Source organism: Apodemus sylvaticus, chromosome 18 (genome assembly GCF_947179515.1).
Source record: "Apodemus sylvaticus chromosome 18, mApoSyl1.1, whole genome shotgun sequence".
NCBI lineage: Eukaryota > Metazoa > Chordata > Mammalia > Rodentia > Muridae > Apodemus > Apodemus sylvaticus.
In genome coordinates this window covers 5927958-5955173 of record NC_067489.1, presented here as the reverse complement: position 1 = coordinate 5955173, position 27216 = coordinate 5927958, and the positions used below count along the sequence as shown (strand labels likewise).

Below are 27216 nucleotides of genomic sequence, written 5' to 3'. Positions count from 1 at the left end.
GGTGAAAGCAGGAGGAAGCTGTTCTACAAAAATCTTGACACTGAGCATGGCAGAAAGGAAAGAGTTTCTGAGTGTGACTTGTGCACAGCAGAAGAAGGAAGAAGGAAACAGAGAGCCCTGTGCACTAGATAACTATTGACTATCGAGTGGAATGCAGTTCATTCCAGCCCAGACCTGCTCAGACACAGAGTAGAGCATCAAGCTCTGGGTCCATGGCTCCCTTCTCAAGGTCTGTAGTATTCATTAATTTAGGACGTTAAGCCGAATGGATGAGGGACACCAGAATTTAGCTGAGCACACCCAGGGAGAGCAATTCTCTACCTGGTGGGCTGGGATGAAACAGGAGGAACCCTGATCTAAAAGAGTCAGCTGTCCACCTGTGGCCTGCTGAGTCCTGGGGGAGAAAGCTGACTGTAGGAAACAGAGATGGGCCTTGACTTGCAAAAGAAATCAGAGAAGGGAAATGCTGAGGAAAAACACTCAGGATGGCTGCTCCCACTGTCAACCTCTCCATCCCCCAAGCAGTCCCACAGCAGGGTGGGGTTTCACAGGAGCCTGGACAGGTGCCTTCTATTAGCTCTGTATCACATCCACATCACAGGATGTTGAGGCTGACCTTCACACAAGGATGTCAGTGGTAGGTTTGGGCTTCGTATGTTGAGCTGGGACGCTTTTGATCAATACTAGGAGAAAGTCAGACATTCCTTAACAGCTGATTATTACATGGGTTGCTAGACCAACTACACTCACACACAGACACACACACACACACACACACACATCCACCCCTCTACCACCACCACCACCACCAGTACCACTACCACCACCACCACCACCACCACCACCACCATCATCATCATATTTTCCAGAAATAAGGTGATCCCCCATTCTCAGGCCCCATTGCAAATGTTGGATGAAGAATCACGGCTTGAGCAGTATCTACACAGCCCTGCCCTCACTGAGCCTCTGTGGCCTCCTCTTCTCCCCCAGAAAACAGAACTGCTGGTTGTGGCAGTGTCTCAGGTTCAGGCTGCAAGGCTCCAGCTTTTGCAAATAATTTTTTTGCGGCTATTAGGTCTGTCCCTTTCATATCACAGATTCCCTGTACGTTGTTCTGTTGATAAGAAAGGGCAGTTAATAAGAAAACAAGAAAACAGGTGATTTTTTTCCCCCTGAGTTCAGCATAGGTAATTTCTGACAATGAGAGTTAATTGAATTCTTATGACATGATAATTGAAAAGATAATAAAAGCTGGTGATTCACTTAAGAGATCCCTTTGGCAATTCAAGTAAAATGAGTCATTTTAATTACAATGACACAAGATCATGATACAATCTTGGGTTCTTTTAAAAGCATTAATTTAATAAGCAAGGAGTGATGTTTCATAAAATCTGCTTATCACATTTAGTCTATTGTTTTAGTATATTTATTTACTCATCTCTGTGTGCATATGTATATGTGTGTGTGCATATGTGCGTGTGTGTGCATATGTGTGTGTGTGCATGTGTGTGTGTGTGTGTGTGTATGCATGTACCATGACATGTGTGGAGGTCTAAAGACAACTTGCCGAGGCTGAGTCTCTTTTTTCACTATGTGGGTCTTAGAGGTTGAAGCCTGGCCACTGTCTTGGTGGTAAGCACATTTACTCTCTGAGCCATGCCACTGGCACATGGGTGCTACATTTTAAAGATTAATATGAGCACATTAAAATAGCTACATTTATAATTATTTAATATATTTCAATAATGTAGTTAGTAAATTCAATGTCCATAATGTATTCTTTTTAATGCTTTTTTATTGGATATTTTCTTTATTTGCATTTCAAGTGTTATCTCCTTTCCCAGTTTCCCCCTCTTGGAAACCCCCTGCTTCTACGCGGGTATTCCTCCACCCACCCCATCCCCACCTCCCCGACCTCGATTCCCCTACACTGGGGCAGCTAGCAACTCTTCATAGGACCAAGGACCTTTCCTCCCACTGATGCCTGACAAGGCAACCCTCCACATATTTCAATAATTTATTTAGTAAATTCAATGTGCATAATGAATTTTTGAAGCATCTTCACAATAAAAACATAATACCATAAACAAAGTTTAAAAAAACTCTAAGTGCCATATCTTTTTCATACATATGGTTTGAAGTCTGTCTTAGTTAGGCTTTTACTGCTGTGAACAGACACCATGGCCAAGGCACCTCTTATAAAGGACAACATTTAATTGGGACTTCATTACAGGTTCAGGGGTTCAGTCCATTATCATCAAGGCAGGAGCGTGGCAGTGTCAAAGCAGGCATGGTGCAGGAGGAGCTGAGAGTTCTACATCTTGTTTCAAAGGCAAACAGGAGAAGACTAAGTCCTCAGGAAACTAGGAGGAGGGCCTTGAAGTCCACCCCCAGGCTCCCACTATGACACACTTCAACAAGGCCACACATCCTAATGTTGTCACTCCCTGGGCCAAGCATATATTGAAACCACCACAAAGTCCACTCGAATCATGAAATAAATCCAATTTGATATAAAAGTGTCAAACTGATACATGTTCTGAAAGTTTATGACCTGAAGTTCTTAAACTGGTTTAAAATTTCATAATAATGGTTCTGCTCCATCTTCCTTTGAACATTCTCAGGAAACCTTTGGCACTTTGGTGGTTTGACACTAGGCAAACCACCACGTACTTAGCATCTTCTGAGTCCTGATCTTCACCACAAGCTTGCCTATTGCTACTCTCTCCAGGAGACTGGTCAGAAAGTCAAAGCCCAAGGATCCAACAGGGCTGTCCCTAGATATACCAGCACACTGTGCAAAGCCTATAGCGCAAACTCCACTCTGCATGGCAGGAGGTGCTGATTAAGTAATTCCTTCAGAAAGGGCTTTAATAATATGATGAAGCATCTTTGCTGTTACAGCCTCGGGAAAGTGCAGGAGAAAGGCAGGTGGAGGCCCAGGACATGAGACTCCGCCTAAATCTGTTGCCGGCAGACTGGAATAATCTGTTTGAAGATGAAACCCACACCAGACCTGACCCGGAAGTCCCGCCTACTCCTTGCCTAGTGATTGGTCCCCTGAAATCTTTATTCATAAGGGAAAGGTTCTGCAGCAGATACTCAGATTTGCTGAAAGCGTGGAGAACTTTCATCTCAGCCTGTACTGAAGCTCCTACAAGGTCCTTGTGGGACAAATGACTCGATGACTGTATCAGGAAGGATTTTAAAAATTCATTGATGCACAAAAGCAATCAAGTGTAATAGCTATAGTTGTAGCTCATAGCTACAAGTCTCAAATTCACATACACAGTACCTAGGGTGTAGGTACCATTTATTACCCAGGAGCAACCTGAGGTTCAGGGACTTTGGTTAATTTCCACAGCATGTTCACTCTCTCCCAAGGCATCCTGCACAGAGTGCATGAAATTGCTTTCTCACACAGAGGTAAATTGTGTTCCTCTGTAATGGACAGGCTTGGACTTTTCTTACATATCAGATCACTTGTTGAACAAATGTGAGTCCCAGCAGGAAAAACAAGCTGCAAGATGCTATCCTACAGAGCCCATACTGCAGCTACTAAAGGTCGTGTTGGCCTTGGGTGTCTTTGCTGTAGAGCCAGAAGTCTTGGTCTCCTGCCTCTTGCCAGTAGATTTCAGGTCTCTTAAAGATTAGAATCTTGATGTGTCCACAACCTATTTTCTAGAAGCGACAGGGTCCAAATTAAAGTCCTTGGGGCAGGCTTTCTATCCCCTGTTTTAGATTTAACTCTTCCTATCCATGCAGGCTCTGGTTTCATGAACTTCCTATCCATACAGGTCACATTCTTACCAACAATCATATTTCCTAGGACCTCTCTAGAAACGTCTTCCTTTATAGACCAATTCTTATCTCTCTACCCTCCCTGAGAAATGAAGCTACCTACTTCTAATTGTGCCTTGTTCTTTCTGAGGACCAGCCCCCAGCAAAGGCCACCAAGATCCCCCTACTCCACATTAGAGCTAAATGTATCTGTCACCCAGAGACTTCAGAGCTTGAGAAGAGCTTGGAGAATTAGGTGTATACAGTGTAAGCATGCATTTCTTGTTACAGCATACTAACACTGCCCTCTTTCCATTTGCTGGTCTATTTATAGTCTTCTGTCTTCACCTTGCAGCTCATGGGTCTACTTGTGTTCTTGGGGAGGTCAGTCCCTCTTAGATTACCAGAAGTCCCAGAGGCAGAGCCAACGTCTTCCTAACTCAAGCCCTTCCCAAGGAAGAATTCCCACAGAACATGATAATTCTGGGCAGACTTGATATCAAGTCTTATCTTTAAGAATTTTTGAATTGGGAGCCAGTAAGGAAGCCTCTCAAAGCAAAAAGTGGACAGTGGAGCGGCGGCGGCAGTACAGCAGTGGCTGGTCCAGCTGAAGGGCCATCAGCAGTGGAACCAAGGCGGCACAGGGCCTAACTGGACCCTGTGCCCACGACCACGGACCTTCACTGACCAGCTGGGCTGCAAGCAGCTGCGGTTTTGTGGCTCCTTTCGCTGCACGGAAGCCACTTCAGAACTCAGCCTCTCTATCTTGATTTCGAACTCCAGTGACATCGGACAGTCTGAGGTACACAAACATAATCCGAGGCCAACACCGCGGGGGTCTGAGCCCAACGGGCGTTGGCCTACACCCAAGCCCTGGGCTGTTCGGGGGGCCATTGGGGCGCCAACCCAGCCAGGAGGTTTTTTGCCCAGGCCTGCGCGCACGCTGCCATTTTGCCTGCAGGACAAAAGAGAGCTCTGGCAGGCAGAGCCGTAACGGGCATAGCCTGAGGCTAACAAAGCGGGGGTCTAGGCCCCAAAAGGCACAGGACTGACCCCAAGTTCTGGGCAGCTTGGTGGGCCATCTGTGAGTCAACCCGCCCAGGAGGTTGTTAGCACAGCAGACTCTCCCAGTGCTTTCGGGGAGCGCGGGCGCACACGCCCGCCATCCTGGTCACCTGGCGGACCCAATTAACAGTCATAGCCCTAGGGGAACTTTGCTCGGACCTTGGCCTCCCAGGCTTTTGCCTGGACTCAGGGCCTGGGCGGACAGGCTAACCTTGTGTGCGCCAGCCCGGTTGGGGGATCAGCTGCCCAGCGGAGTGATCGGAACACAGGGGAGGTCCCGGCAGCATACACCTTCGGCGCTCCCTGGGGGTGCACACGGGCTCCATCTGGTCCACAGACACAATCTGGGGCAAGGCCTCAGGTGGGAGCCCTCAGCTCAACTCTCTCCGCTTCCGGATCCAGATCAGCCTGGGCAGCGGCACCACATCTCCAGGTCCTGCAAGAGGCTAGAGGGGATTCTGGGCGGCCAGCTGAGAGAAGTCAGTGTGCTCCAGTGAATCCAGCGGGCCCCAGAGGGAGCCTTCGGGTGCCTGCTTCAGGATCTGAACAGCCTGGGCAGCAGTACCCTGTCTACAGGCAGTGCAGGGGGTAAGCTGTGCACCAGAGGCCAACTGGGAAGGGGCAGCTTGCACTGGTGAGTCCAGCACTGACAAGACCAAGTAACACCAGTGAGAACTAGATGGCAAAAGGCAAACGCAGGAACATCACTAACAGAAATCAAGGCAATATGGCAACACCTGAACCCAATTCTCCTCTACCAGCATGTCCTGGATACCCCAACACACCAGTAAAACAAGATTTGGATTTAAAATCACTGGTCATGATGCTGGTACAGGAACACATGAAGGACATACTTAAAGAAATTCAGGAGAAAATGGATCAAAAGTTAGAAGCCCTTGCAAGGGAAACACAAAAATCATTGAACGAAATCCAGGAGAGTACAAAAGCCAACAATGAGGAAACACAAAAAACACTTAAAGAAATACAGGAGAACTTTGGTCAACAGGCTGAGGTCATGAAAGAGGAAACACAAAAATCTCTTAAAGAATTACAGGAAAGCACAAACAAGCAAGTGAAGGAGCTAAGCAAAACCATCCAGGATCTAAAATCAGAAGTAGAAACAACTAAGAAAACTCAAAGGGAGACAACTTTGGAGAAGAAATCAGGGGATAGAGATGCAAATATCAACAACAGAATACAAGAAATAGAAGAAAGAATCTCAGATTCTGAAGATTCCATAGAAACCATGGACTCAACAGTTAAAGAAAATGCAAAATGCAAAAAGCTTGTAACCCAAAATATCCAGGAAATCCAGGACACAATGAGAAGACCAAACCTAAGGATTATAGGCATAGATGAGTGCGAAGATTTACAACTTAAAGGGCCAGCAAATATCTTCAATAAAATTATGGAAGAAAACTTCCCTAACCTAAAGAGAGAGATGCCCATGAATATACAAGAAGCCTACAGAACTCCAAACAGACTGGACCAGAACAGAAATACTTCCCGTCACATAATAATCAAAACACCAAATGTTCTAAACAAAGGAAGAATATTAAAGGCAGTAAGAGAAAAAGGCCAAGTAACATATAAAGGAAGACCTATCAGAATCACAGCAGACTTTTCACCTGAGACTATGAAGGCTAGAAGGTCCTAGGCAGATCTCATGCAGACTCTAAGAGAACACAAATGCCAACCAAAACTACTATATCCAGCAAAACTCTCAATCACCATAGATGGAGAAACTAAGATATTTCACGACAAAACCAAGTTTACCCAATATCTATCCACAAACCCAGCCCTACAAAGGATAATAGGAGGACAACACCAATACAAGGAGGGAAACTTCACCCTGGAAAAAGCAAGATAGTAACCTTTCATCAAACCCAAAAGAAGTTAAGCAATCAAATTTAAAAAATAACGTCAAAAATGATAGGAAGTAACAATCACTATTCCTTAATATCTCTTAACATCAATGGACTTAATGCCCCAATAAAAAGACACAGACTAACTGACTGGATACGTAAACAGGACCCTACATTTTGCTGCTTACAGGAAACACACCTCAGGGTCAAAGACAAACACTACCTTAGAGTAAAAGGATGGAAGACAATTTTACAAGCAAATGGTCTCAGGAAACAAGCTGGAGTAGCCATTTTAATATCAGATAAAATTGACTTTCAACCCAAAGTCATCAAAAGAGACTCTGAGGGACACTTCTTGCTGGTCAAAGGAAAAATACAACAAGAAGAACTCTCAATCCTGAACATCTATGCTCCAAATGCAAGGGCACCCTCTTTCGTAAAAGAAACTTTATTAAAACTCAAAGCACACATTGCACCTAACACAATAATTGTGGGTGACTTCAACACTGCACTTTCCTCAATGGACCGATCAGGAAAACAGAAACTAAACAGGGACACAATGAAACTAATTGAAGCTTTGGACCAATTAGATTTAACAGATATATATAGAACATTCTATCCTAAAACAAAAGAATATACCTTTTTCTCAGCAACTCATGGTACCTTCTCCAAAATCGACCATATAATTGGTCACAAGACAGACCTCAACAAATATAAGAAGATCAAACTACTCCCATGCCTCCTATCTGATCACTATGGAGTAAAAGTGGTCTTCAATAGCAACAGAAACAACAGAAAACCCACATACACGTGGAAACTGAACAATACTCTACTCAATGATACCTTGCTCAAGGAAGAAATAAAGAAAGAAATTAAGGACTTTTTAGAACACAATGAAAATGAAAACACAACATACCCAAATCTATGGGACACAATGAAAGCAGTGCTAAGAGGAAAACTCATAACCCTGAGTGCCTCCAAAAAGAAAATGGAGATAGCATACCTTACCAGCTTAATGACACACCTGAAAGCCCTGGAACAAAAAGAAGCTATTTCACCCAGGAGTAGTAGAAGGCAGGAAATCATCAAACTCAGGGCCAAAATCAATCAAGTAGAAACAAAGAGAACCATACAAAAAATCAACAAAACCAGGAGCTGGTTCTTTGAGAAAATCAACAAGATAGATAAACCCTTAGCCAGACTGACCAAAGGGCACAGAGAAAGTATCCAAATTAACAAACTTAGAAATGAAAAGGGAGATATAACAACGGAAACTGAGGAAATCCAAAAAATCATCAGATCCTACTACAAGAGACTGTACTCAACAAAACTGGAGAATCTGGAGGAAATGGACAATTTCCTTGACAGATACCAAATACCAAAATTAAATCAGGACCAACTAGACCATCTAAACAGTCCCATAATGCCTAAAGAAATAGAAGGAGTCATAGAAAGTCTTCCAACCAAAAAAAGCACAGGACCAGATGGTTTCAGTGCAGAATTCTATCAGACCTTCAAAGAAGACTTAAGACCAATACTCCTCAAACTATTCCACAAAATAGAAACAGAAGGAACACTACCCAATTCCTTCTACGAAGCCGCAATTACGCTGATACCAAAGCCACACAAAGATCCAACAAAGAAAGAGAACTTCAGACCAATTTCCCTTATGAGCATCGATGCAAAAATACTCAATAAAATTCTTGCCAACCGAATCCAAGAACACATCAAAACGATCATCCACCATGATCAAGTAGGCTTTATCCTGGGAATGCAGGGTTGGTTCAATATACGGAAATCCATCAATACAATCCACTACATAAACAAACTCAAAGAACAAAACCACATGGTCATTTCATTGGATGCTGAAAAAGCATTTGACAAAATTCAGCATCCTTTCATGCTTAAAGTCTTGGAGAGAACAGGAATTCGAGGCCCATACCTAAACATAGTAAAAGCAATATATAGCAAACCGGTAGCCAGCATCAAAGTAAATGGAGAGAAACTTGAAGCAATCCCACTGAAATCAGGGACCAGACAAGGCTGCCCCCTTTCTCCTTATCTTTTCAATATTGTACTTGAGGTACTAGCTCAGGCAATTCCACAACATAAGGAGGTCAAAGGGATACAAATTGGAAAGGAAGAAGTCAAACTATCATTATTTGCAGACGACATGATAGTCTACCTAAGTGACCCAAAAAACTCCACTAGAGAGCTCCTACAGCTGATAAACGACTTCAGCAAAGTGGCAGGTTATAAAATCAACACAAGCAAATCAGTGGCCTTCCTATACTCAAAGGATAAGCAGGCTGAGAAAGAAATTAGGGAAATGACCCCCTTCACAATAGCCACAAACAGTATAAAGTATCTTGGGGTGACTCTTACCAAACATGTGAAAGATCTTTATGACAAGAACTTCAAGACTCTGAAGAAGGAAATGGAAGAAGACCTCAAAAAATGGGAAAAACTCCCATGCTCATGGATCGGTAGAATCAATATAGTTAAAATGGCCATTTTGCCAAAAGCAATATACAGATTCAATGCAATACCCATCAAAATCCCAACTCAATTCTTCACAGAGTTAGAAAGAGCAATTATCAAATTCATCTGGAACAACAAAAAACCCAGGATAGCTAAAACTATTCTCAGCAACAAAAGAAAATCTGGGGGAATCAGTATCCCTGACCTCAAGCAATACTACAGAGCAATAGTGTTAAAAACTGCATGGTATTGGTACAGTGACAGGCAGGAGGATCAATGGAACAGGATTGAAGATCCAGAAATGAACCCACACACCTATGGCCACTTGATCCTCGACAAAGAGGCTGAAAACATCCAATGGAAAAAAGATAGCCTTTTCAACAAATGGTGCTGGTTCAACTGGAGGTCAGCATGCAGAAGAATGCGAATTGATTCATCGGTACAGGGGGAAAGTTTCTGAACAGAAAACCAATAGCGTATGCTCTAAGAGCAAGAATTGACAAATGGGACCTCATAAAATTACAACGTTTCTGTAAGGCAAAGGACACCACCAAGAGGACAAATCGGCAACCAACAAATTGGGAAAAAGATCTTCACAAATCCTACATCAGATAGAGGGCTAATATCCAATATATTTAAAGAACTCAAGAAGTTAGACTCCAGAAAACTGAACAACCCTATTAAAAAATGGGGTACAGAGTTAAACAAGGAATTCTCACCTGAAGAAATTCGGATGGCGGAGAAGCATCTTAAAAAATGCTCAACTTCATTAATCATTAGGGAAATGCAAATCAAAACAACACTAAGATTTCATCTTACACCAGTCAGCATGGCTAAGATTAAAAATTCAGGAGACAGCAGGTGTTGGAGAGGATGTGGAGAAAGAGGAACACTCCTCCACTGCTGGTGGGGTTGCAAATTGGTACAACCACTCTGGAAATCATTCTGGCGGTTCCTCCAAAAAATGGGCAACTCACTTCCAGAAGATCCTGCTATACCACTCCTGGGCATATACCCAGAGGATTCCCCACCATGTAATAAGGATACATGCTCTACTATGTTCATAGCAGCCCTATTTATAATTGCCAGATGCTGGAAAGAACCCAGGTATCCCTCAACAGAAGAGTGGATACAAAAAATGTGGTATATCTACACAATGGAGTACTATTCAGCCATTAGAAACAATGAATTCATGAAATTCTTAGGCAAATGGATGGAGCTAGAGAACATCATACTAAGTGAGGTAACCCAGACTCAAAAGGTGAATCATGGTATGCACTCACTAATAAGTGGTTATTAACCTAGAAAACTGGAATACCCAAAACATAATCCACACATCAAATGAGGTACAAGAAGAAAGGCGGAGTGGCCCCTGGTTCTGGAAAGACTCAGTGAAACAGTATTCGGCAAAACCAGAACGGGGAACTGGGAAGGGGTGGGTGGGAGGACAGGGGAAGAGAAGGGGGCTTATGGGACTTTCGGGGAGTGGGGGGCTAGAAAAGGGGAAATCATTTGAAATGTAAATAAATTATATCGAATAAAAAAAAAAGAAAAAAAGAAGAAGTTACAACAGAAAAAAAAAGAATTTTTGAATTGACATAAAATCAACTGTGTTTGTATTATCCATTGTATTTGAATAAGAAGTAAATAGTTATTTAATAGAGTAATTTTGTATATTTCCCTGAGGTATTAAAAGCTGTCTCCTAAAACTCCACAGCTGTGGTTAGCATCTTATATTCTACATTAGTTCCACAGAAATCTATTTGTCCACCAGTCAAAGACTTCTTACTTACAAATGTTCCTATGAGTGTTTGAGTATTTGATTTATTTTTTTTTATTTTTGGTTTTTGTTTTTTTATCTCTCCAAAATGTCAGTTAAGTCAGTAGCTTCTGTTATAGGAACCTACAGGTTCCCGCAATGAGAGGAAGGAGGGGTGAGGGAAGAGGATGCTCTTCTAGGGGCCTGCATCAGGCTGTGTCACACCGGGATGGAGAATGACTGTTGACATTATCCCACATCAGAGTAACTTGGCAGGAAGGTGTTGGTGATGAGTACCATGAGGTCAACATGACAAGTGGATCCTATATTCGTGGATAAAATAACTGTGGGCACAGCTGTAAATCTTATGTTGCTATGGGGTGTAACCAACTCTGTCATGGAAGTCAGTGTGGTGGGCACTCAACAGTGAGAGTCCACCTGCCATGACTGGGCTATCTCACTCCTGAGGTATATATCTGCAGAACTCCAGGTCAACATACCTCAGAGATTTCTGCATATTCACCTTTATTGATTTCCTATCAGCAAGAGCTAAGAAATAGCACCACACCAGCTGTCAATAGATGATTAGATAAAGAAAATCTGTTTCACACACACAGCGAAAGCTTTTTCAACCATAAAGAAGAGTGAAATCATTTCCTGGCAGAAAAACAGATGGGCCTGGAAATGACCGCAATACCCAAATATCTAGATGCAGAGCAATACAATGTGCTTTCTAGGACAGACATTTGTATATGAGCATGTGGGTATGCCTATGTGTGTTTGTAAAACAGCACATAGAGACGGGGCCATGAAAGGGAAGAGGTGACAAGAGAGGGTACTGGACCACATTCCAATGACATCAGAAGGGAAGACAATTTGGAAGGAGAAAGGGAAGCAAGAGAGAGGCAGGAGTGATGGGGGAGGGGAGCATGGGATTAATAAGGACAAAGTACAGTGACCTGTGTGAGGATTTAGGGCTAGAGAGATGGCTGCCAGTCTGAGGTGGCTGCCAGTCTGAGGACGTGAGTTCAATCCTTGAAACCCATGTCATAAGGCAGAAGGTGAGAACAGACTCCACAGAGCTTTGCTCTGACTTCTACACTTGTACTGTGACATGTTATGAGCATGCAGGCACATATCACACACACACACACACACACACACACACACACACAGAGAGAGAGACTGATACTGAAGATTTATTTAAGATAGTATTGCTGCATAACTCTGGCTGGTCTGGAGTAGGTTGGCCTTATACTCACAGAAATACATCTACATCTTTCTAAGTGCCTGGATTAAAGGCATGTGCCATCACACAGGACTATTTATTCAATTATGCTCATGTGTAGGTATGAATATATGTATATCTGCATGGATGAGCTGTACCAGGAAAGGAATAAGATGCAGGCTTGAGAGCTGCAGAAGACAGAGTACTAATCATGTAAGAGCCAGGGAAGAGCAACTCCAGGGCCCCTCCACTGGGTCTAGTGTAGCAAGGATGGAAAACAGATTTTAGAAATCAATAACTCTCCAGGTGGTCGTGGCACACGCCTTTAGTCCCAGCACTTGGGAGGCAGAGGCAGGCAGATTTCTGAGTTCAAGGCCAGCCTGGTCTACAGAGTGAGTTCCGGGACAGCCAGGGCTACACAGAGAAACCCTGTCTCAAAAAAAAAAAAAAAAGAAATTAATAACTTAGGAGTGTCTGAGAGGAGGCGTTAGCAATGTGGAGGTTTCAATGGCCCAGCCATTGAGCTAATTAAGGCATATTAAATATAAGGCTGTGTGTGTATGTGTATGTGTGTGTGTGTGTGTGTGTGTGTGTGTGTGTATGTGTGTGTGTGGGGGGGTAGTATTGAGGTGACACTGTAGGAGAAAACAGGGTTGTAATTGACATTGTACTAGAAAGAAGGGATGTAGGTGACACTGTAGGAGAAGGTGGGGTTGTAGGTGACACTGTAGAAGGTGGGGTTGTAGGTGACACTGTAGGAGAAGGTAGAGATGTGGGTGATGAAATGGGTACCACATATGCTGTGACTTGAAGCCTCTCACAGGATCTGAATTTTTGGTACAGCAAGATAGAGGGAAAAATTTAGTGGTGTCTCCCATCAAATTTTATGTTAAAACCCTAACTCAATGGGACTCTTTGGCAATAGGACTCTAAACTAGGTAGTGAAGGTTATAGCAGGTTATAAGAGTAGGTCCCAAGTCCAGTCTGACTGATGTCCTTATTTGAGGTGATGGGTCAGTAAGTTGGAAGGAAGTCCTTGGGGAAGCGAATTCACTGGTCCAGGACTCTGGTACTTCCAACTTTCAGAGTCAGGGGATGACATTATCTTCTGTATAAGCTCCCTAAACTGCAGTGCTTTGTCACCACTGTTAAAATATACAAATACAGGTCCTGTGAGGTGGAATGCACAGGGGACCAGGCTGCCAAGACTAGCTGGGGGTAAGCATCAGGAAGCGATCCATTGAAGAGGACCAAGCCAAAAAGCAAGAAATGGCAGTGAGGTCAATGCTACTTGAAGGTGAATTGTGGGATAAAACATTCTCTAGGAACTTGAAATATGGTTAAGGGATGCTTGTGAGATCATGAAGCCCAGATTGTAACCCTCCAGATCCACGTAGCAAGCCAGGAGTGCCACAGAGCCCTGTGACTCCAGCCCCAAGGGATCCATGCTCACTTCTGCATGTGCAATGCATACCACACATGCACAGAAATACAAGCAAACAAAAAATAAAAGGCCTTTTTTTTTTTGCAATTTTCTTGAACTTAGCAACAAGTCAGGAACAGGTGAAACTGTGGAGAAGAATGTGTTCCAGAGGCAGGTGTAAGAGGACCCACAGATACTTAAGGGGCCTTCTGGTTATGCAGGGTAACAATAGGCAAGGCGTCCTGGCTCTGCTTTCTTGTCACTTTAGAAAACACCAAACCCTGCTGCCATAGACCTGGACTTTGGATGATCCGGAGTTAGGACAATGGCTTTGAGGAGACCAGTTTTAGTGCTGCGGGCAGATGCTGTTTCAGATATAAGCATCCACACAGTCCATTCCTAGAAACTCTCTGTGTACTGACTCCACGCAGGACATACTCTGCAAATACATTCCGGTCTGTATAGGGTGTATGCACTACATGGTTCTGTGGTCTTACAAATGGCACATCTCTACCCTCCATGTAAAACAGCTCATTTTTTCACGTACTATAGACGTTCAGAAGCCAATGCAGGCTGCAGATTGGCAGCTAAGCATCTAAACTACCCAGCAGTACAGGCCGCTGATGACTGCACCTCTTCCCATGACATTACCAGCCACTCTTTCCTTTTCTTGTAGAGTATTTGAGTGCAGAGAATCTAAGCTCTATGCTTACCCACCAAAGGCAAAGCCATCTGAAACTTGGTGGATCTGGCCTGAGCAAGTGCAATCATTCACTAAAGTGTTTGCTTCTTTTTTCCAGTTTCGAGTATAACACAACCTCAGTGTGTAGAGTACCAGAAATCAGAGATCTCATTTGTACCAGGAACTATGGCAGCAGGCTTCCAAGGGAAGGGAGAGTTCTTTCTCAGGATTAGCCACCTACTGAAATGGGCCACTGCCACCTTGAGAACAGTGACCAGACTGAGAAGGCTCAGCACAGGATCCACCTGTGTGATTGATGGGGAGTGCTCTAGAAAGAAGAGTGGTCCTAGAACCCAGATCTTGATGACTACCCTGGACACAGACCTTTTGCAGAATTTCCCCAAGAGAGTTAGGTTTAAGTAATATGAAATTCTCACATATTGCCCTTTTAGGAGGAAATATGAGAGAACATATTTTCATTACTATAGGTTATGATGTTCATTGTTCACATTTCAGAGTGGGCAGCATGCCCGAGCTGAGTGAGCATGGGGACAACTTTACCAATATGGTGGCCATCCACTTAACTGCTAACTAATACACAGCAGACAGACATTAGCTCAGCCAGGGATGGGGTGTGCTGGGAGAAGAAGCTGGAGACAGAGCAACAGCCTTCCTTCCAGAGTCTTCTCCATGCGAGCTTCTGTGTCAGAGGCCTGTGCTTCTCTGTGGATGGCATTCACACCTAGGACTAGCAGGGCAGTCTGGGCAGCTGCTGGATTTACATTGTTCTGTTCAGTGAACTGGGTGCTTCCTGCTAACAGGCAACAGCTGCTACCTAATTGAAGGTGCCCAGTCATGAGATATAAAATCACAAGGAGTTGGTGATTAAGGGCATTTAAATTCTGAAGGGTTCTGCCTGAAGTCAACACATGGTTTAGTGTCTCACATACTCAATGAGCATTCAGCAAAGTGGCCAGTATTCTAACTGCCTGCCTCACAGACGTAACTTGACTAGCTGTGGCATAATAACTGGGACGAGATTAAGAATGGGTCATATGCATATGTGTGCATCATTATACTGTCCATTAAAAATCTATCTGATGTGGAAGGCTTCATAAATCTCAGACTATCTGCTGTGGACTTAACATAAAATGTCCCTCACAGACCTGTTGTACTGGCTGGTTGTGTGTGTCAACTTGACACAAGTTGGAGTTATCACAGAAAAAGGAGCCTCCCTTGAGGAAATGCCTCCATGAGATCCAGCTGTAAGGCAATTTCTCAATTCGTGATCAAGGAGCAGGGCCTCTTGTGGGTGGCGCCATCCCTAGCCTGGTAGTCTTGGATTCTATAAGAGAGCAGGCTGAGCAAGCCAGGGTAAGCAAACCAGTTAAGAACTATCCCTCCATGGCCTCTGCATCAGCTCCTGCTTCCTGACCCGCTTGAGTTCCAGTCCTGACTTCCTTTGGTGATGAACAGCAGTGGGGAAGTGTAAGCTGAATAAACCCTTTCCTCCCCAATTTGCTTTTTGGTCATGATGTTTGTGCAGGAATAGAAACCCTGACTAAGACACCTGCACACTGAAGATCTGGCTGACAGCTAGGAAGCAATCAGAACTCTGACCTCACCTGAGAGATTCATATTTTGACATTTGGATGAAGGTGACAGGAACTAGTGATTGGGGCATAACTGGAAGTAGCGGGTCCCCAGGAGGTGCATCCATGGTTGCTGTATCTGGCCCTTTCAGCATTCCTTTTATTTGTTTCCTGTCCCTTGCGGTATGAACTTCCCTCCTCCGTGCCATGATGGGCTCCTACCTATGCCTCATGGTCAGATAGAGGTTTCTTCTTTTGAGTTGCAACTCTCTAGTATCTGGTCACAGTGACACAGGAATCACCAATACATCCCATCCTCTGAAGGCAGAAAGGAAAGGGTTTGAACACAGTGACTCAGTGGAAGGGCAGGTATTCATGGAAGTACTGTATAGCAGTATCATTAGGGGCTGGGACTGGGATCTGAACTCTGAATTCTGAACTGGGCAGAGTGAGGTGCTGATCCTGATTCTACACCTTAGGACCAGAGCGTCCTTGGACAAGGTAGTCCATGTTCCCTCTTCATACCTGTAAACAGTGTGCTGAGGGATATCTCTCCCACAGTAGTTTCTAGAGCTCTAAGGTCCCTGCATTCACCGTCAAATGGCATCTGTCAGCTATCCCTACTGTGTATGCATGTTAAGTAGTAACTGCTCTGCCGCTTTAAGAGGAATTTACAGATAGAGTTGGAGCAGTAAGCCGTGGATAATGACCTTGGCTGCTGTCTGATTTCAGGGTGTGATAAACTCACTGTGAGTGTGGAAACGGGAGCGGGGCTTTAAGAATGTCGTGCACAATCATGCTATAAATCATAATGAATTTGTATTATATGGAGAAAGGCTGAAGCAGACACAGAGCTCAGAGTTGTTATAAGTGCGAATTAATGAGAAGCTGGATTGCTAGGTCCCCTTGGAAATGGGATAAAGGCAATGATCACGTCACTTTTGCATTGATGTTTCTCAGATGCTGTATGCCAGTCATGTCCCATTTAGCCCTTAAATCACCCTAAGAGGTACTGTGCTGGATTTGCACATCCACCTAGAACTGTGACCAGAATCTGGTCACAGAAGACTTGCAGTGATGAAGCCATGAAGAGTCTTCCAGGGATAGCGTGGATCTTGTCCCGTTGATCCAGGGATGGATCTGCAGAGCCAGGACATTCAAACCCAGAAAAGAATGATAAAACATAACAAAAGTGGAGAGAGAGAGAGAGAGAGAGACAGAGAGACAGACAGAGAGACAGACAGAGACATAGAGACAGAGACAGAGAGACAGACACAGAGAGAAGAGAGACAGAGACAAACAGAGAGAGACAGACAGAGAGACAGAGACAGACAGACAGAGATAGACAGAGGCAGAGAGACAGAGACACAGAGACAGACAGAGACAGACATAGAGAGAAGAGAAACAGGGACAGAGAGACAGAGAGGCAGAGAGATAAACAGAGACAGACAAATAGAGACATGGAGACAGAGAGACAGAGACAGACACAGAGAGAAGAGAAACAACAGGGACAGAGAGAAAGACAGAGACAGAGAAAGGCAGACAGAGACAGAGAGACAAATAAAGAGAGACAGAAAGAGAGGGACAGAGAGACACAGACAGACAGAGAGACAGAAAGAGGCAGACAGACAGAGAGACAAAGAGAGTCAAGAGCGCGCCAAGGTCCCAGGCTTGTCTGTACTCAGGTGGCTGGCAGGAACCTGGAGACTGGCTTTCCCCCAGTCTGCAGAAGGACTACACTCTCGCACACTCAAGTTTCCAACTTCCCACACTGTGAGGTGGTAAACCATGTTTTCTGTTATCAATTTCCCAGCAAGCCATTACAAGAACTGTACTTTGGGGATGTGACTCTAGCAGTATATAAAGGATTTCTGGAAGTTAGGTTCTGACTCTTCCTCCAGCCCCATGCTCCCAGAAATAAGACTCAGACTCAAAATATATTTACAAATACCTTGGCCATACAGCTCGGCTCTCCTCTGACTAGATCATAACTTAAAATGTCCCATGTATTCGAGCCTACATTCAGCCCTGTGGCTGGCTACTGTGCTCAGGTGCCCTGTGTCCATCTGGTCACATCTTCCTGGGCGAATCTTCCCTTTTATTCCACCGCTGTTTCCCAGAATCCTCTCTTTTCCTGCCAATATCTCGCCTCCTTTCCCCTGCCTATTTCCAGCTCACTGCAATAGGATTTTTATTAACTGATGATGCTTATAAGAGATCCTTTCTACAGGGATTCTACAAATAAAGGAAGTTTAATAAGCTGCTGGAAAAGACAGCACCAAACAGGACAAGGGTGGGTCCAATCCCACACCACCACCTCTGATACCTCAACTTTCACACCAAACCAACTAACTCTAAGGGTGAACTTAGCTGTTCTAACATTTCGAAAGTTGATTAGTTTTTCTTCTTGTATTTTCAGCCCATGGTCCTGCACTTGCTAGGCAATGCCATGAGACCAGGCTTCTCCCCATTCTGCACTCATAACCCTGCAGGTTCTCTTCTCCCTGCTCTTCTGCTTCCTGCCGATGCTTGCTGATATCTAAGTTCTTCATGAGGTGTAATACAGTCCACTAAAAGCCACTGCAGCCTCCTGTCCTGCCCATCACTGCCCCAGGGAGGAGGCATCAACCCCATCAGCACCCCAGTCTCACGGGCATCTCTGAAAAGTATCTGCACCCACTTCAGATAATCCATCAATGCAATCCACTACATAAACATACCCAAAGGGAAAAAAAAAACACATGGTCATTTCATTAGATGCTGAAAAAGCATTTGACAAAATTCAGCATCCTTTCCTGCTAAAAGTCTTGGTAAGAACAGGAATTCAAGGCCCATACCTAAACATAGTAAAAGCAATATACAGCAAACTGGTAGCCAACATCAAACTAAATGGAAAGAAACTTGAAGCAATCCTGTTAAAATCAAAGACTAGACAAGGCTACCCTCTCTCTCCATATCTTTTCAATATAGTACTTGAAGTTATAGCTAGAGCAATTAGACAACATAAGGAGGTCAAAGGAATACAAATTGGAAAGGAAGAAGTCAAACTATCACTATTTGCAGATGATATGATAGTCTACCTAAGTGACCCAAAAACTCCCTAGAGAACTCCTACAGCTGATAAACAACTTCAGCAAAGTGGCAGGTTATAAAAATCAACTCAAGCAAATCAGTGGCCTTCCTATACTCAAAGGATAAGCAGGCTGAGAAAGGCTTCTCGGCCTTTTGGCTAAGATCAAGTGTAACTGATTGAGTTGAGTTTTCTTTTACCAGGGAATTGGGTTGGAAACAAAGTAGTAACACCTATGGAACCCAAATTTCAGTCCTCCCATTGAGGCCCAGACCTGACTTCTGCCCTACAGAAATGTCAGGGAAGATGGCATATTGAAGCTCTCCCAGCCACTGAGTGTGCAGCAGCGTGTTCTCACAGCAATAGAGAAGAGACACCTACACGATAGACAGTCACTCTGAATCTTCCACCCCTCCTCAGTTGGCCTCAAACATAAGCTGCTTGTTTCTCACTTCATTCTTATTCCACTTTGGTCCAAGTCAATATCCTCCCCTGCCTAGCTTCCCCAAGACCCTTCTTGCTCACTTCCTCAGCTGTAGTGCCTGAGTCCTTTCGTCCATTCAGGATGCGACTTCAGCTGATCTCTTAAGCTCTAAATGGCATGAGATCAACCCTCTGTACTGGTGTCAGGACCCATGTACACAGCAGGCAGAGCCCTTTCATGTGCATCTCACAACCTCCCCTTGCATCTCCTCACATACCCTCTATTCATTCTGCTGAATGCTGGTCTTTGTGTTTCATCCTCCTCCTGGGACATCTCCATTTCATCATCATCCATTTCATCATTATCCTGGGATAGCTCCATTATATCATCATCATCTTGGATGTCCCCACCCAACCCCCATGTTTCTGCACAGTGGTCTTTAGCCCCTCCAGGAAGCTCTCCTTAGAAGCATCATCACTGGCCACACTATCTATTCCTGCAACTTCATTCATGGTCACTGATACCATACACTGGTGCACCAAGGAGTAAGCCTTGTCTGCTCCATTCCTGGCTGTCCTTCAGAGAACGGTCTTAGGATACTCGTGACAAGTACATGACCTTCCCTGTGTCATGACTTTTCTATTCTCTCTCATCCTGACTCCCATGGCAACAATCCTAGCCATGCCAGGCCTTCTGAATGCTGAGAATACATCAGTAGACCCTTAGCTGGTGCACTTGCTTGTGGTTCATATCTGCCCTTCAGCTCGCTCAACAGCTAAATAGCCCAGACTATTCTTTGATGAAAATGATTTGTAGCATGTCAAGGTCCCACTTGGAATCATGTGATAGCTCCGCCAACTTTCTGATCCAAGAAAGTCCCTGGAAATCTCATCCTACTTAAATGAACAATGTTAAGTCACATGCAGAGGGGAGAGAAACGAGGGGAACTTTCCAGAATAAACTCTAATTAAAACGCACCGCTCCACTCGCATCCAGCTCACCCTAGATGTCTACCTGCTGTGTCTGTTCTGGTGTCTGTGGTTGCTTGGCTGCTCTGCTGCCCACTGCAGCAGGCTTTCCTCATGGGTCAGAATGCAGGCAAGGGTTAAGGGAAACCCCCTCCAGAACCACATTCTCCAAGCAGGTTTTCTTATCCCTGCCACTCTTCCAGACTTCACTCCCTTCCGCACACTTGCTGTGTGCTGAGGTTTTCCTCTGTCTATTTAGATGGGTCTTTTCAAGAGAAAACATTCTTTCCTGCCTTCTGATCATCAGTGACAGAATGGTTATCACCTGTTAACAACTGCTTGGAAAAGAATGGTTCTGGTGATGTGGCATGAATGACTGAAAAATATCGTTATATAAGGCTTTAGGGGAATAACGTGCAAAACAGCTGAGCTTTAGTCTCTGATTTATTATTTCACCACTCAATTTCTTTTAAGCACATAGACATAATTTTTCAAGATGTATGAATGCTTCATCTAAGGTGTGTGTGCATGTGTGTATGTGTGCGTGCATGTGTGTGTATGTGTGTATGTGTGCAATCATGTGTGTGTACACATGTGTGCATGTGTGTATGTGTGTGTGTGTGTGTGCATTTGTTTCATTACTTTTCCACCAACATAAGGATAAGTCTTAAAGATTTCAGTTCTATGTACATTTGCTATGGCAACTGTTGATGGTGAAGAAGGTAAAAGTTTTTGAACTTCTACTCCACATTCTTAGGGAGCACCAAACAGGAAGAATGAACCAGAGTCCAAGAAACACAGTTCCTCATAGCACTCTGTGTATAAAGTCTGAGGGGAGGCGCTGTTAGGTGCCCAGTTACAGGTGAGAACAGCACCCTGGGAAGCATTATGGGCATCATGTGAAGATTCAGGTTCAGTCACAAGCAACTGTCCTTTCTGGTATAAATGGGATTAGAGTCAAGGATTGCTCAAGCTCAACCAGATCACATACCTTCTGCTTCTGCATAAAGATATAAAAGCATGTACATTTAAATAAGATGCAGGAACATCTCAGCAAGGAGCAGTTTCCCTGGGATACCCAAATAGAAGGGCGGAGAGTCTCATTATAGCCATCATGGCATTCGGCATGCTGACAGCTCTCTTATCTACAGATTCACAATCCCTGTCTGAAAGCCTTGGAAATGCATACGTTCCTAAATTCATGAATTTTTCAGATTGAATATGTTGAAAAAATAAAATTAGGTTAGGAAAATATCCTCTGCAGTGAGCTACAAAGAAAACCTGGGATTTCTGAGCTCCTTCATTTCAAATTGTGACTAATACATTGAGAAGGATGTCCATCTTAGATCCAGCCAAACACTGGCTTCAGAGGCTAGCAAGGTGTACACACCTCCACTGGCTTCTCTAAGAAGTCCTCATTTACATTGTGTTAGTTACAGTGCTGTCACTGTGACAAAACAACTTAAAACAAGTCACACTCTATGACAACTTGTTTGCACCCATGGTTGGACCAAAGCTTTGGGCAGAGTACCCTACCTTGTCTGTGAATGTGCTAAAGGAAAATGGACGGGGCCCACGTGTGACATTCAGTGGCACGAAGATGTGAACTTCTTCCTTCTGTGAGGCATTCCTTCCTAAGCATCCCACCACCTGCCCAAACCACACAGAACTGGAGACAAAGCAGTTAAGAAATGAGCCCGTGAGGAGCATCTCAGGTCCAAGCCATAGCGTTTTGTTTCGCCCATGGCCCCTAAAGCTCAAGGCTGACTCATAAGGAAAATCCCAGGAAGTCTATCTCTAAGATGCCTGAAAGCTTCAGTTCCAAACTTTTTCAGAAATTCAAGTCCAATGTCTCCTTTGAGAATCATATGCACTCTTAGCAGTCAGCCCCAGTTAAATTAATTGTAAGTCACATTTGCCTAGATGTTGTGGTTAGTCTAGTGTTCCCCTTCTGAAGAGAGGAGAACATCTAGGAGGGAGAAAACCCCAAAAAGTGAAACCCAGAAAACTAAGTTTGTGCCCAGCATCTAGAATATACCAGGTTATGAAATAAATTCACGGGGCCCTTTAAACTCTCCTTGCCACCCTAGTCCATGGGACATCTGACCTGGGCTGGCTGTTTGGAGCAGGTATCTCACATACTCAGCATCTCTGACATCCTGGGCTCTTCACCACCATTTAGACATCATCCTCACCATCCTGTGCATTTCCCTCTCTGGGGCCACTTACAGGAAGTCCAGCCTTAGCATCTGTTGCTTGTTCCCCACCCCAGCTTCAGATTTCTTTTCAATTTTGGGTAGCGGTCTCCATGGCTAGGTTTTTATTGCATTTCTTCCATTTCAGTAAACCCTGTACTCACGGTCTACACCACGGTCTTACGCAGGCTGAGTAGGTAGCTCAGTCTTCCACTCCACCATGACTTCTGAGTGTTCTGGATTGAGTCCTGAGAAACAGCTTCCTGGGTAGCCCTGTATAAGCAGGGATCCCAGAGGAACTAACTCTCCAAAAGAAAGTTTTCCAGGGCTCTCATCTCTTGGAAGCTGTGACAGTCAGGATTTAGCTTATTATAAAGATGTCCTACAGCTGTCCCCTAGCAGTCTGGAGAAGCTGATGTGGCTTTTTTTATTGATGTCAGTCTTTTCGGAAACCAAGACCTCCTTAGCCACTACTTGGTACAGTTTTTTTTTTCTGATCAAATTCCAGTTTTTGAGCCTTTTGTTTGTGTTTTTAATTTCCTATTCTCATTGAGAAACAGGTTAGAAGCAGAGACACCACGCCACAGCCTGAAGACTGGATTCCTTTGACATTCCCTCTCACAGATGAATGAGCCAATCAACTTTAAATATAGTCTGCCAAAGTCTCAGGGCATGGACAAAATACAAACAAATCCTTCATAATAATTTAATATGTCTGGCCTCCGTCCAGGTTCAGACTTGGATGACCTCATTCTCATCTGAAATATCATTGAAATGATTTTCGACGCCAGCACAGCTACTGACATTTTCATCTTCTGAACCCTCATCGAAGTTGGTTATTGACTCATCCCAATATTCCAGGGTTTCTCTGACCACAAAGGACAGGGTCCTTAAGACATGGGCATAGGAGTAGGAATTGTCCCATAGACTCATGGATTTGGATGCTTGACTCAGAGGGAGTGGCATGTTTAAGGGTGTGGCCTTGTTGGAAGAAGTGTGTCACTGTGGAAGCAGGTTTTTTTTTTTTTTTAATTGTTGATCATTTCTTTTTTTTTATATTAAATATTTTTTTATTCAATATAATTTATTTACATTTCAAATGATTTCCCCTTTTCTAGCCCCCCCCCACTCCCCGAAAGTCCCGTAAGCCCCCTTCTCTTCCCCTGTCCTCCCTCCCACCCCTTCCCAGTTCCCCGTTCTGGTTTTGCCAAATACTGTTTCACTGAGTCTTTCCAGAACCAGGGACCACTCCTGCTTTCTTCTTGTATCTCATTTGATGTGTGGATTATGTTTTGGGTATTCCAGTTTTCTAGGTTAATAACCACTTATTAGTGAGTGCATACCATGATTCACCTTTTGAGTCTGGGTTACCTCAACCCATACCTAGTATGATGTTCTCTAGCTCCATCCATTTGCCTAAGAATTTCATGAATTCATTGTTTCTAATGGCTGAATAGTACTCCATTGTGTAGATATACCACATTTTTTGTATCCACTCTTCTGTTGAGGGATACCTGGGTTCTTTCCAGCATCTGGCAATTATAAATAGGGCTGCTATGAACATAGTAGAGCATGTATCCTTATTACATGGTGGGGGATCCTCTGGGTATATGCCCAGGAGTGGTATAGCAGGATCTTCTGGAAGTGAGGTGCCCAGTTTTCGGAGGAACCGCCAGACTGCTTTCCAGAGTGGTTGTACCAATTTGCAACCCCACCAGCAGTGGAGGAGTGTTCCTCTTTCTCCGCACCCTCTCCAACACCTGCTGTCTCCTGAATTTTTAATCTTAGCCATTCTGACTGGTGTAAGATGAAATCTTAGGGTTGTTTTGATTTGCATTTCCCTAATGACTAATGAAGTTGAGCATTTTTTAAGATGCTTCTCCGCCATCCGAAGTTCTTCAGGTGAGAATTCTTTGTTTAACTCTGTACCCCATTTTTTAATAGGAATTGGCCACAGTCATTTTGTGAACAAAAGACCACATCTGGCAGGACTTCCAGGAATACTGCAAAGCCTCACTGCAGCCTAATATAGCCACATAAAATAGACACAGAGATCAATGGAATGCTACAGAGCCTCCCCAAGTACACTCCTAAGCTCACAAGCCACTGGAGAACCTGCAGGCTGCACACATGGTGCAGGGAAACTGATCCCCAGCACAGAGAGCACTGAAACTTGACCCCATCCTGTTACAAAATCAGACAATGGCTCAAATGTAAGATCTGAGGCCATTCGCACACTGCATGAAGACAAGGAAAAGTTTTAGAAGGTTTTAGTAGCTGCCAAGGAAATGAGTTTTAGAAAAATTGAGTCTTAACCCTCTGCAAATTTTGAGGCAACTGACTTTGCCTGTATTCATGTGGATGTGTGGGGAAAATGAGAAGAGAAGTCATAGCCCTCTTCTAAGACCTTCCTCATGCTGAGACCCTGTAATACAGTTCCTCATATCATGGTGACACCTGCCTCCCCAACCCATAATTGTTTTTGTTGCTACTTCATAACCATAATTTTGCTACTTTATGAATTGTAAAGTAACTATCTGATATGCAAGATATCTGACAATTGACCCCTGTGAAAATGTCTTTTAACCCACAAAGGGGTTGGGACCCATAGGTTAAGAAGAACCACTGATCTAAGAATGTTTCCTGTTAAGAATGAAAGTGCAATTTTAATTCTCCTGCCTTTTAAATAGGTACTTTTATCAAGCTATATACAAACACTTCACCAAAAAGTTACTTTTCTTCACGTATCACTTAAGAGATAGATGACATTCCATTTCATATCTCAGAAGAAACATCCTTTTTTAAAGGTTTCTTATCTCCCTGGCAAAAAGCAAACAAAAATAGGTCGCGGGATCTCTGTGGAGAAGGCATACCTTCTTTGTCATGGTGGTGGATGATGGCATCCTGAATCATGTCAGCCAGGCCGAAACGGACCTTCTGGCTCTTCCCGGGCTTGATTCTCTTCAGGGGCCCCTCCTGCTTCTGGAACACTTTCTCTCGCTCATAGTAGGCTTTGATTTGCTCACAGCGCATGCGCTTCACTAGACGCTGCCGCTGGCCCAAGGGGAGGGACTCCAGCAAGCACTGGTCAATTTCCATCTCATGAGATCGAAAAACATTACATAGCTGGTAGCAACCTGAAATAAAGAAGAGATAAAAGTCAGTAGATATATTCTTACTTCATGTCAGCACTATACACATACCAACACAGTAATGTCCTTGGCCATTAGAGTCTATATTGTCCATTGCAATGCTCGAAACTACAAATCCACTGCGTTCTTGCTTCTGCCATGCCCACTGCATTCCTGACTCTGCAGTGTCCACTGTATTCCTGATTCTATGACTGCTACATTCCTGATTCTATAAATCTTATTGCATTCTTGATTCTATAGTACCTACTGTATTCCCAAATCCACATTACCACTGCATTCTTGATTCTATAATTCTTAATGTATTTTTAATTGTATACTGTATTCTGAATCTGCAATGGTTACATCATCCCTAATTCTAAAATATTCACTGCATTCCTGATTTTGCAGTATACACAGACATTTATTTTTATCATCTCAAAGTTATGCATAGCACTGTGGCTATCATCGTCATTGTCTTGTTGCTGTGGTGACTAATTGAACTCTTCATTCTGGTATTTAGAGCATTCACTTTACTTTTTCACTATGTCCTATGACCCGAAGCACAAGGGGACAAAACTGCACAAATACATTTAACACGTGGCTAAAATTTATGATGGAGAGAAAGTTGTCATTATGAATTATCAAATATGGCTCATATATTCAGTTAAGTGTCTAGCTGTTCTTAAATGAACAAAATCCATTCTGATTGTTGGCATTCATTGACTTTGAGTAAAGTGGTTGAGTTTGTGACAGGGTGAACATGTGGAGGCCAGACAGCAGTTGGCCGGAGTTGACTCTCTCCCCCTTCCACATGGGTTCTGGGGATTCAACTTGGCTTATTAGGCTTGGCAACTCCTAAGCCATCTCTCTGGACTGAAACCATTTTCTGTTTGTTTGTTTGATGTTTGTTTTTTTCAAAAAACTAATGCTTTAAGACAGCATTTAGTATAGACTAGCCATATATCCCAAACTGGCCTCAAATCTAATGATCCTCCTGCCTTAACTCCTAGAGTATTGAAGTTACCTGCCTGTGTGACCACACACAAATATATGTTTTTTGCCTTAATGTATGAATGTCCAAAGTCCAAAACAAGTTAACCATTCACTACACATGTGCCAAATATGGCTAATGTTATGCTTAATGTGAAGAAAACTCACAGGCAGTGTCTCTAAGTCATCAAAAGAATCTGCCATGTCGTGTTGAAAGAACAAACTGTGGAGAGGCTGTGTGTGACCCCTGCTTTCACTGTTCCTTTACAGTCCATTGTTCTTACACATACATAATGTGCCAAGTCACCCATAGCCGGTCTCAAGTAGGAAACACGGAGTTGAGAGAAGCTTTGGCTTTTCTAGGATCTGAGATATGTTTGCCTACTGTAGTCAAAAGAGCTTCCTATAGACTCAGACAAACAAGAAAACACTCTGCGCCATATGCAATTGTCTACTTCCAGTAAGGGGAAGTAGGCATGCAACAGTGATAGAAGTATCAACTGGCTGCCTTCTCCAGTAACCTCAACAGGAAGAGGCTACGGCAGCTTCCTCAGCATGACAAA

General features: G+C 43.7%; 1 protein-coding gene across 2 annotated transcripts in view; it reads right to left on the bottom strand.

The window, feature by feature from the left end:
* The window catches only part of Myo16 (myosin XVI), a 366311-nt gene extending 340650 nt beyond the window's left edge, over window positions 1-25661 (bottom strand). Inside the window, exon 1 of one of the 2 annotated variants that reach the window (XM_052162641.1) lies at window positions 25406-25661. In XM_052162641.1, the coding sequence (XP_052018601.1) occupies window positions 25406-25631 (226 nt within the window). In that variant the 5' untranslated portion in view covers window positions 25632-25661. The remainder of the gene's footprint in view (window positions 1-25405) is intronic. The other variant, XM_052162640.1, reaches the window with a different exon arrangement.
* Window positions 25662-27216: the final 1555 nt, after the last annotated feature.